The following is a 12,153-nucleotide window of genomic DNA, read 5'->3' as shown; positions in this document are numbered from 1 at the left end:
GATTGTTACTGCAGGTCAAGAGGAGCCTTCACCATCACCTAAGCTTTCCTAATGTACAGTCCACCTGCTGCATCTCTGATTTATGTTATCACCACGGGATATAACAAATGAGGGTAGGGATGCAGTCTCTTTAGCAAATGTCCTAGAGGGGAAAGTGTGATTTCTCTCAGGCAGAGATTAGGGAAATAAAAAATAAGGACAATCTGTTGCCATCTGGGGCCATTGGTTAGGAGATCTCTGGGAATTGCCCTGGGTCACCTTGGTCAGATAGCTAGTCCTGACACCCACAGTTTAATCAGACACAAGTATCTGAGCCTTCAAAATGTTATAAAAATGAGGAGCTTTGTCTGGGGGGGAATCAATTAATTTTTGGACAATACATCCCTTCAATCACATAGAGTAATTTAATTGTACTATCACAAGGGCAACAGAAAAATGTAAAAATTTTAGAAAAACTTTCTTTTTAAAAACAAATGGGAGGATAGTGACTAAATGATTAGTTTTAAACTATGTAGAAAAAGAGTGCTTGGCCCCAGCAGACTAGAGGCCTAAGCAAAATAATTTCTAACAACATCAAAATTATCCCCTTGCTATTTTGGAGTGAATAACTCATCTTCATTTGTTTGTTTCCTTCTATTTTCCCTCCTCCTCGAGCCATTTATCTGTAAGACCCTACCTTTACCAGGAAGGAAATATGTAGCCCACTACAACATTTTAGGAAAAGCTTTAACACTTTAACAGCGCCCTCTGATAGTTTCACACTTGAGAGGACAAGTAAGCTTGCGTTGGATGCATCAGGCGCAGGCAGGAAAGAGGGTTTTAAAAAGTTACTTTGTTCTACAACATTGCATCCTGTAGCTGGGAACTTAAAGCATTTTTGACAGCTGGGTCTCCATGGAAATAAGTACACTAAGACTGCAGCTATTTTAAGAACTTAAAGGACACCGGAAGGTTACAGATAGGTACTACATCTGGGGAAAATCAGTAAATTTTTGGACAATTCATACCCTTCATTTCATGTCTTCTACTCGTACTGCCTGTACCAACTTAATTGGACAATAACAGAGACTGCAGAAAAATGTGCCTGGTTTGGCAAGAGAGTCATAGGCCCAGGGACATAAGAGAAAGAAGCAGCTTGTATTCAGTCCCCATTTCATCTGGTTCAGGACATGGGCAGTAAAACCAGCAGTCATCATCTTAAAGGCTTTATGACAGAAAGTAAAAATGAAACAAAACAAACATAAGCACAAGACTTATTTGTTAAATTCAGTTTTCTAATATTCACATCTGGCAAGCTCCCACATTTGGCATTATCAACTTTACCATCTCAAGGTACAGCTAGTCTTACCATAAATACAAGTATTGTGCAGTGTCCCACTACTTTTTTTGCACCAGCCCGTCTCTACCACTCTATGTCTAAGCTGCTCACCCGAGAACTCTCTCTTCTGCAGAGGCCTCAGAAAGCGCTTTACAGAGCCTTCTTTTGAACATTTCCACTTGCAAAAAGTGTGGTGGCATTTGCCATTATTCCTGTCGTAGAGAATAACTCGGACTCTCTTTGAGCCACAGGTGATAATTCTTCCACAGCTCTCAAGCTGGGTAAGTAATGCATTTTTAGCATGGGAATAGTAATGCATTTTTTTCTGCTGGAAACTTGGCAGAGAGCTTCTCTTCTCCCCCAGCAATACGCCTTTCTAAAGGACAGGCCAAATCAAGTACCTGGATGTTATAGTACGCCTTAGTAAGTCCAGTGTTCTCATACTGCTCATCTGCAAATCTGTGCCAAATTTAAGCAGTGTTCCCAATTAGGAGAATATTTTTGCAAGAAGCTATCCTTGCTTTATATCAAGCTTTTATTTTGCAAACTGTGGGGAATATACTTTCTTTTCTACAGCTTAGGAAGTCAGTGGATAAACACAGAAAATCTGAGCCTGTCTCATTGTTGAGAAGTTAAAAACTTTTTGTAGAAATCCTGTCACATTTCCATCTCTGAACATACAAGAACACACCACAGAATTAGTAGGAACTGATCTAACTCTCCATATTGGACAGAAAGCTCACCTGCTCCAGGAAGGTTTTACTCTGTGGCTGTACGAGTTCTTCTGCAATCTGGAATAGAAAAGTGAAATGCTCCCCAGGGCCAGGGAAATACCACAGCTATTGAATTATGGGGATTACACAGAGAGGATTCTGTTGAATAAAGCGACAGGAATGTAAGCTCATGGCCTGTCGTGCTGACTTGCAGGTTAGAGAGCCAGGTGGTTCAGGAATGATGCCTTGAAAGTCCAACCTGTATGGCAGAAAAACCTCTCTTTTTAAAAGATTTCTACCTTACAGATTGTCCTCTTCCACCCATTCTCACAAGCCTATGCTTGGCCTCTTCTGCTCCAGTAAAATTACCATACATTTTCTACACTCATACGATTAGTAACGGTACCTGCTAACAGGTGCTAGAATTTTTAAACCAGCTGTATCCACGAAGGGTCTGTGCGCAGAGGCAAATGCGTCCTCGGTTGCAATACCGCAGCAGCATTCTTGTATCTTCCCTGCACTCCTCGGTGCCTTTGGTGTTTCTTCTGGGTAAAGACTACCGTCACTGAGTGAGCTGGTGTAACACCCGACTAAAGCTGAATCATGTGGCAGGCAGTTCTGAATTTTCAGTAAAGAATGATCAGAAAGGTGACTATTTTATTATTTTTAAGTAATCAACATGGAAACAATAGCAACGATTAAGTCACAAACAGGCATAGCCTAATTGTAACCATGGCATTAATACTTAACATGAATATAACAGAAATTACAAGTATGTTAACATTATTCATTCTCAGTCAATGAACAAAAGTGTACAGTAAGGTCAGCATTAATCTATTAAGAATGCTACAAAACCAGCCGGCCAGTGTCCTTCAAAAGCAGAGTGCTTGCTGTAAGACAGGCTGGAATGACTGCTGTCCGTCCCTTCAGGCAGCTATACTCCTAGGCTGCCTTTGGACCCGGCCTTTTCTCCCATTTCTGCATGTAGTTCTGACATTTCCCTTTGTTTGTTAGGGGTACAAAAGCACTACCTGCTAGGAAAAAAAAGAGCTACAGTGCCAAGGGCCAGCCCTCACACTCTGCGTGAATAACGCATGTATGCAGCCTGGGAGCTCACACTAGAGGCAAAGCTGGCTCCGTTGACAGTGTGTGACATTCATCACTATCTGCTATTTAAACTCTATTCCCACCCTTCCCTAACTCCTTGCTCCATGGATAGGACACGCTTTTGGAGCTGTACCGCTTTCAAAATGCTTTCTTGTACATATCACTCTTTAACAGGAATTCTGTAACACAAAATAAAAATTTTCCTCTGTAGAAAAGGGGTTCTTTAAATACACCCCTTTCATCTCCTAGTTCTTATACCGTACCTTCCTCTTTTTGAAAACATTTACTAATGCATGTACTTAACCACCTGCCTCTTAATAGAAGTACCAAAGTGACACTACAAAAGGCTAACTTGCATTTGGTATTGTGGTCCTGGCTCCTCTTGGTCTGAGCCACATAGGAAAAACTTCTCAGCTATAACACTTTCATGATCATAGAGAGGGATACACCCTCAAAAATAAAAGTCCCCAGTCTTTTTAGAACCAGACCAGAGGACATCAGTGTGAACAAAGCAGTAATCTCCATCTTTCTTCCCATCAGGATTCCTCCTAGGGTGGTGCCATCCGCCGTGTTGTTTTCACTGTAGAGACAAGAGAAGACATCAGCTTGTCTATTGTCAATTCCAAAAGTTTTGATAGAGAAGGAAAAAAAAAAACCTACAGCTTGCTCATGTGGGCTCTCTTTTTCTCCCAAACCCATTTACTAAGACCTTCCCTACTCCTCATCCAGCTCACCACGCTCTGGAAAAAAAACCAAACCAACACAACAAAAAAACCACGAGCACAGAAAGTAGATGTTTGATTATTTCTGTAGAGGGTTCAGTAATGTTTTTGGACACCACTGTTCTAAGTTGGTGTTTCCCATTGGTAACTACTTTTAATCATCTTTTTAATTAATTACAGCAAAGCAAATCTATTAGCTAATACTGTAGATGTGTGCTGTCAGGCCAAGTTTGGACATTCTCAGGAACAATGCAGTATGCACCAAACGAGCAATGACAAAGTAGCTGGGTATTTGCATTCCTCTTCTGACCATCGAGCTTAACCAGTCCAGAAGAAGTTAAAATTTCGTGGAAAACTAACGCTGTGGTTTCACGACATTACATCTTCTGCAGCAATATTGCTTTAAGATACTCCCTTGCATCCCCTGCTCTGCAAGCCCTGTGGGTTTGTAGGACAGTGCTCTGAGCTCGGTTAGGAAATGCAGAGCGAGGGCACAGTGATTAAGCCAGTACTACTCTAGTAGTATTGTGCTGTGACACCACAGCCTAATAAAACTTCCACCCCGTCTTATTCCCACAAGTAACACACCGGTGTAGTTGTCCTGCTGACTGGTCCCTCTTCTGTCCGATGCTTCCCAGAGTGCGGCAGCTCTGAACTGTCCCGATAGTCTCGGCCCTTGGTGTTCTGCATGTCCAGCACTGCCCGGCTCTTCGAGGGAAGGGGCGGCTTGTTTTGCTGTCCCTGGATGCTTGGGCTGACTTCAGACCTTGATGGCTTGACTAGTTTTTTGAGTGGTGCTGAGTTTTCTAATGATGTAGTCATCTTCGGTTTGCCTTGAGTCTTTTCACCTGTATTCTTTTCTTCAGATTGGCCAGAGCAGGTATAGGACCGAAATCGCTGTGTGGGGACCAGGAAAGGTGGTGATGGTTGTTTGCCAGAGGTCTTGCTGCTCTCAGGCTCCTGTGACTTTGTGAGATGAAAGCTCTGATCGGGCAGCGGCGGCTGCTCTTTTCGCGAGGCCTTGGGATAGTCCTGCTCTTTCTTTGATGCCACCTTGCCCTTACAGCCCATAGAGCCATACAGTGGGTTCTCAAACATCTCTGGCTTTTGTTGTCCCTCGTCCTGAAGCAAAGGCTCTGCTGTGGTTTTCCCCAGTTCAGGTGGCCTACAGTCATCAAAGCAGTGTAAAAAGGAGACTTGTAAAGATCAGGCAAGAGACACCGACTGATTTAAAGAGAAAATGAATAGGAAACGAGCATGATAAAATTAAACTGACTGTGCAAAGGGGTGACAGGATAACAATTAAACTTGGGGGGACAGAACAGAATCGTGTATTGTTTTTACGTTGTTTAATCATTATTAACATGACAGCTCAGAGAAATATGCATGGTACTGTATAAACTCCCTCCTGGACTACAGTCTTGTCAGAGTGATACTTGGCTTCTCTTTAAACAGAGATAAGCTACTGAGCCAAACTGTGCCAAGTGCTTTGATGGCTCTGCGACATGCACAAATCTGAATTTAAATATTAATAAGAATCATCAGATCTGGCAGAGAGGACTGAAATGGCTGTCTGGACAGTTAACGTAAGAGCTCACATCACACTGTACCATTTTACCACTAGGTCAATCTCCTCTTGCTACCAATGGCACGTGGGTATTCCTAGGGAAGGGATAAAACTCCTTAATGCACCCAAATATATAAGTAATAGCTATATACTGTAGGGTGAGACAATCATTGTGCGTTCACAGTTGAGCCCTTTGAATTGAGGCTTAGACTAGAATGACAACACATCTGTACAATGGGACAAGGGAGGATTCCTGGTTTTTGTATGACTCGACCTGATTTGGCAAGGCTTTCATCTGGAGAACCACCATGATACTTAAAAGATCAGCCACAATGTCACTCAACAGAGTGGAATAGAGGTGAGTGGCACATGTTCTTTGAGTGTCTTCAAAGGAGTCGTGTTCCTTGCTTCAAGTTATTTTCTGGAAGTCAGTAAATGCAGGAGCAAAGAGCTGAGAGCATGATGAAGCGTTGTCAGGTACATAACAGATTGAGGCAGTGCTTGCAGCTCTGACTTCTGCAAGTTCTGGCTTATGGAGTGCCACATACATTTACCAGTGAACTCTATCCCAGACTCAGAAAGCAGCTGTCACTATGAAAAAGAGGTCTGGAATGAGGACACTGATTGCAGACACGCACTAGGGTGGAGTAGCCTCATCACTTTACTAAGTTGGGTAGGGGTGGGATATTTTCAATTGCTGGATGGAAATTCTGCATCAAGACTTGTGATAGATGCAGCACGTGGATGCTAACTTCTACAGCAAGCTGGACATTTGTATAGTAGTGTAAGTAGAGATTCGGTTAAAGTACTTCACATATGACATGCAAAGGAGCTGTCCTTCCCATCCAGTGGAAATATCTATGCCACACTCTTCCCTTTTCTTTGTTACTACAGTCAACTCTGTAGTCTTCTCCTTCTCTTCTCTTGGTAGAGAATTAAACTTATACATAGATTTTTGGCTTTCCTTTCACAAAAGTCTGAGGAACTACTACACTAGTTTTCTTTGAGTATGTGATGTCTGCACTGGTGACCTTCACTTATCTTTTTCTAATTCTAGAGATAAACGACTGAAAGAATATGCTGCACCTTGAACTCTCTGTACAGATAATGAAATAGTGACTGTGCAGAATGACAGGAGAGAGGGGACTAGCCCCAGTGCAAAACTCAAAGACTCACGGGTACTCTTGACTCCGACTACTAATGCTTCTGTTTACTGTAGGCTGGAGGGATGTTTTTGGAGATAGAGGCGATAAGGAGGGTGATGAGGAGGATGATTGACTCTGCCCCATTACGGAGGTAGTCTCTTTGGGCTGCTGCTCGTAGCTCCAGAGAGAAAGCGGTTGGTCTGGTGAAGGTATCTGCTTAAGCTGGCTTGTTGCAGAGGGTTGCTGAGAGAAAGCAACCATCCCCAGGTAGTTGGGGTTGCAGATGTCTGTGGGAGCGGAGCTGCTGAAGAGAAGAAATATTGTTAGGAAGATACATGCACAAATACATTTTTTTTTTTGTCTCCCTGCCAGCTACAAAGGAGTTAGTGCCTACTGACTACTTAGAATCCACACCACGGGGTTTTTTTGGGGTGGTGTTTTTTTTTTTTTTTTGGTCACTGTTGCTTCAGAATCGGATAAAGGTGGGAGTCCTGTTAGCACCTCACTCCCCTGGGTCACTGGAGAGGAAGCAGGTGGGTCACAGCCACCTCCCCCAGCCCCAAATAGTTCCTCTGGCTGTGGCAGACGCTTCCATTTCCAGGCTGCAGAGAGCACTCAGCTTCTGCAGCCACATATAGGGGCTTTTACAGGTTTCTGGGCCCAGCAGTTCAGCTGGCAGCTGCAGCAGGACAGCTCCAAGCAAGAGGCAAATCGCAGCACTGGGTAGCATTGCGCAGCATAGCAATATGCTGCTGGAACAACAGGAGAGACATTTTGAGGTGTACCCATATGGACTAGCAGGCAGAAGGCAGGAAGCTGCCTGCAAAGAAACGCGCCTGTGAAACTGGTGTGAAAGGACAGCCTTTCCCAGAAGCGCCCTATGACTCTCGGAAAGGAAAAGACAGGCAGTTCGAGCACAGCGTCCCACCCTGAGCTGGTAGAGGTCAAGCAGCAAGATTACCGTAACATATCCTCCTTTCCTGGGTTGTCTGGAGAAGAGGAAGCACTCCCCCAATAGCGAGCAATGGCTGCTGCCTCTCTGGCCATCAGATGAGTAGATTTTGACTTTCTGTTGGAAATAAAAGGGCCCTTTTTAAGTGGGGTGCAGGGACCCAGTCTGACTAATGCATTCTCAGCTTTTGAAGCTTTGGGCACAGACGCATTGACCAGTCCTGATCAGAGAGCCACAAAGGCAGCTTCCCAGTGCTCACCATGCTTATTAATACTGCTCCCACAGCAAGCCCAGCTTTGCATTTATTGAGGCAACTAGTTTTGCTTAGACTTACCCACTTGCCTTTTACCTGTTAGTCTGATCCCAGTCTTTGCTAGGCTCTAAGCCGCTGATGTTCTTTGGTTTCTGCCCAGCAATTTCATCACGTTCAATCTTGACAAAATCTGAAGGAAAGAAAAGGCATAAAAGAGTGTTTTGGCAGCTTCAGAGTATGATTCCCTAAGTTTTCTGTGTTACTGCTTGTATTAAGGCATCTCTCTTTGTCTATCAGAATGACAGTGAGACAGTTTTAAACAGTTGTTGCTATTATGTTTTCAACTGCCCACTAATACAGATCATGTTTTGTTGACATAGGAAGAAGTCTGTCTCTTGCAATACAAAGCTTGTGATCCCCCAAACAGTCATACATGGGTCATTTTACCATTGACAATAATAGTAAATGTCGTGAGGCTGCTTTTGTACTCTGAAAGAGAACAACAGGTAGCAAGGCGAAAATAAGCAAAGTTTGTGATCTTTTAGCCAAGGGAACTACTCCTGGAGAGCCTGCTCTTTGCATGTGTTCCCCAGGGTGACTGGAGCAGGGAGAGCTTCAGCATCTTGTCTTATAGCCACTGCAAGTGGAAATAAGGTATCACCATTCGATAAAATCAGTATCGGTGACAGACAGGGGGCTCTCTCAGTCTGCCAAATTTACCGGAATGATGAAAAAGAAAAACCCAAATGGAATTGCTGTGTCTTTCTGAAAGAGTACAGGTATACTCCTGAGAACTAACGATACTCACATCTCCTTGCAGTCAGCATCAAAAGCTCTTGCCTCTTTGGGGCTAAAAGCACTGCAAGGATAATTTTCAATTCCTTGACAGTTATCAGAAATCTTTTGAGATGGATATTCTCTAGAGCGAGCTTTGCAGAGATGATCTCGTTCCTTACCATACAGTTTCTCTCTCTGTTTTCCTTGTGATGTTTGTAACTTGATTTCACCTTGGAAGACCCCTGTTTTCTCACCGTGGTGTGTCAGCACAGTATGGATAGGAACTAAGGATTCTGTTGCTTCTATTCGCAGGGCAATGCAGCCTTCCCCTAGGGGATGACAAGGAGACAATGAGCCTGGGACTGAGAAAAAAAAGCATTGAAAGCTCTCTCATCGTGTCAGTCATCTACTATCACTGTGTCGACAGGGCTGAGATGACTGGAGAGAATTTGCTTTGGATCACAGTAAGAAGTGTAGTATCTCTTGAGGAGTCAGGGGCATTCATTTCACTTCACATATGTGTGAAGGATTTGGGCATTGGAGACACCCGCAGGTGACTACAGGGTTCTGAGCCTCCATTACTGGTAAGGAGAACATGAGCCTTCGACTGCCATTTCAGTTAATGGGATTTTGGCAAAGAGCCTTCTGTGGACAAGGACTGCAGTCTCTGGCTGGTTAGAATTTGGAAGCAAGCAGCACTGACAATGACTCTTCTGTAGCCAGGAGAAATGCATCAAGCAAGCACAAGTGAAACAGGATTTGTATGTTCTGAATATTTAAACAGACTGACTCCTGATTTAATTTCTGTAAAGTACTTTCTTTTTAAGCCACTGCTCTTTTAGGGCTGACAAAGCTCACACAGATTGTTGCTTCTAGTTCATATTCCTCTAATCATCATTACCTCACAAAATATTGCCCACAATGTATTTTTGTATGTGTTGAGTTCTAAATCAGAAGTCAGAGCATCATAGATGTTCAGTCTATAAGAGTTACTTCTGCTCTCTCCCACTCTTTCAGCGGTTTGGAAAAAATCTAAGCAGATTTTGACTCATCCAGAACTTTAGAGCTAAGCACTTACCATAAGATTCATCGCTGTCTGATGACTTAATGCTGATCAGGATGTGTTGATCCAGTAGGTATTCTGGGTCTGAAATAATTGGAGTCAGCTGCAAAGACAAGTTAATGTGGGTCAATACAATAGGTGGTCTGCATGAACACAGTACTCCCTGTGCCTCAGTCCCAAATAACCAAAACTCAGCTGGACAGACCCATGGGGGTATCATGTCAACCCCAGGATCAGCCTCTTCGATGATGTTTGGAGATCTGTGGTAGAAGGCTACACACTTTTAGAGTCCCCCCGACTCTTGCTCGCAGCACAGCAGACAGAATGCTACAAATCAAACACTCACATTGGGCTGAGCTGCAGTTTTTTCCTACAGTGCAGACTGAAAATTGCTCTAGGAGGAAGTGATCTGGACTCTGATTAGTCTGTTCCCAAAAATCTGTTTGGCTGTTGTTGCAATCACTTAGTGTAGTGTCTTTCCCCAATCTCTCAGTGTAAGGCACTCTTTCCAAAGTCAGCAGTTCTTCTTTCAGGCTATTCAGAAGGGTACTGACATGCATATTTGCTCCAAATCCAAGAACTCTGATAGTTCTTCCAGCTCCCGCCATGCCAGGGAATGGAGGACAGCTCCGATCTCAAGGATAGGACTTGTCTTTGACACTGACACACAGAACACTACTTCTGGCCATTGATGGTCTTTTTAACACAGGTAAAAAATACTTAGTCAACTTTTCTCAAAAATACCAAGAAAAAAACCCAACTTTGTCTCACAGGGCAAAGAAACTCCAGCACAGCTATTTTATCTTCCATCTAAAACTAGGAAAAAAAAAAAAAAAGTCCTGCTTAAAAGACCTGTCAGCATAGTTATGTTCACTAAAAAGGTGAGAAAAAAGTCTTGTTCCTTAGTGACATAATCAGACCAGCAAAATTCCTGATACAGATGAAAGTACATGGGCAAGAAAGTCCTTTCCTGCTTATAACATACTCTGTTTAGCTTAAGCCCATCCTGTATTCTTACAGTCCCTTTCAAGTGTAAACAAGACCAGAACGATGTTCCTGAAAGCAATGTTTATATAAGCAAAAGACGTAATGTTGCTTATGGGATGCAAGTGGAAGGCTTCTTTTCCATATGGATATGGAAACATAGTCCCAGTTTACCTTTGGAAGAGCATCAACGAACTTTACCACAAGCTCCCCTTCATTCCCATCCTCATTTTCTCCTTCCTGGCTCTTCACAAAACCTGCAAAGTGATGAGAAAGGAGTTCACCAGAAGAGAGACGGCAAGAACTTGGCTACAAACCCTTTTCAGATGCTACATCTCCAAAAGGCCTACAATTATTTCCCCACTTGGGCAGAAGTCTTAAAAGTATTAAGAAGCTTAAAGTCTGAGCTTTGGGTGAATGTTTACACAGTAAACTTACAAGTGATTTTACTGGAGCACTGTTAAATGGTTTTATTTTACAGTTAAACTTGGCACTGAAAAGCTCAGTGCATACATGGACTGGAGGATAAGAACATGACAGCTCTTCCTACGCCACTCAAGATAGCACACTTTTGAAATTCTAATTTAAGATTCGTAATACACTGTTTCCATAGAAATTTATGCAAATTTTGATACAGCCGAAAAATAATCTTTTATGGAGCTGTCTTTGACACAGCGCTCTGACATGCGATAATGTGATGAAGCATACACCGAAGGCATGCTGTCCCACTTACAGGAGCAGTCCTGTGATGGGGAATCGCTTAAAAAAAAACCACAGCAAGGGCATGTGGGCTCACATTACATAAACAGCTGAGGCTCAGCCCTGCAGCACAGGGACAGGGAGTAAAGTCTGCAGCACTGGTGGGTACACAGTCCCATTTACAGAATCAAATCACTATCTTCCCTTTCACTTTAAGTTGATCCTCTAACTTATGCTTTTCAAACCAGGGCAATTAAATTATTTTTATTTGCATAATGCAGATACTTTATTTTGAAAGCACCTGATCATTTGTAGCAGGCAGGATTAGAAATTTAATCAATCGAGTGTTTGCTAAGTAGAGATTTTCTGTGTGATAAGCAAGAACAACACATGTTTCTCTTCAAGAAAGAGATGATCAGATTGCCAAACAAGATGGAGGAAATGGTGGAAAGCTACATGTCTAAGCATGGATTACAGCTGGGTGGCTGTGGGTTTTGGATTGTATTGCTGACAGTATAGGATGACTTGTAAACTACAACAAATCTATAGGACATCCCTTTTTTGCACTGGAACAAGTGATCTACACAGCTGCTTATTTAGATCAAAGCAAGAGGAATGGGAACTAATTCAAACAAGCAGGAAACTTTGACAGAAGGAATAAAGGTGGGCAAAACCATACTTTCTAAGCAGCTAGAGTGAAACTCGATGTAGAACTTGGTCTGGGACTTGGTCTTCAGAGTAGCGTAGCAGTGCAGGAACTCTATCTCCCCTTGGGAATCCGTGTACTTGGAATCTAGGAAAGAGGAGGGGAAGATAATGGCATTTTCAGTAGGAGAAAAAGAGAGGGTGTTTT

The 12,153-nt window shown here is 43.0% G+C and overlaps 1 protein-coding gene across 1 annotated transcript in view; it reads right to left on the bottom strand.

The window, feature by feature from the left end:
- Positions 1-3,110: 3,110 nt before the first annotated feature.
- Positions 3,111-12,153, bottom strand: part of INPP5D (inositol polyphosphate-5-phosphatase D) — a 54,275-nt gene continuing 45,232 nt past the window's right edge. The window contains 8 exon segments of the mRNA XM_059822362.1: positions 3,111-3,718; positions 4,449-5,025; positions 6,604-6,873; positions 7,859-7,967; positions 8,734-8,883; positions 9,633-9,720; positions 10,776-10,858; positions 11,980-12,093. Of these exon segments, the coding sequence (XP_059678345.1) occupies positions 3,716-3,718; positions 4,449-5,025; positions 6,604-6,873; positions 7,859-7,967; positions 8,734-8,883; positions 9,633-9,720; positions 10,776-10,858; positions 11,980-12,093 (1,394 nt within the window). The 3' untranslated portion in view covers positions 3,111-3,715.

Source organism: Gavia stellata, chromosome 11, assembly GCF_030936135.1.
Source record: "Gavia stellata isolate bGavSte3 chromosome 11, bGavSte3.hap2, whole genome shotgun sequence".
Taxonomy (NCBI): domain Eukaryota; kingdom Metazoa; phylum Chordata; class Aves; order Gaviiformes; family Gaviidae; genus Gavia; species Gavia stellata.
This window is presented reverse-complemented; position numbering and strand designations above follow the sequence as displayed.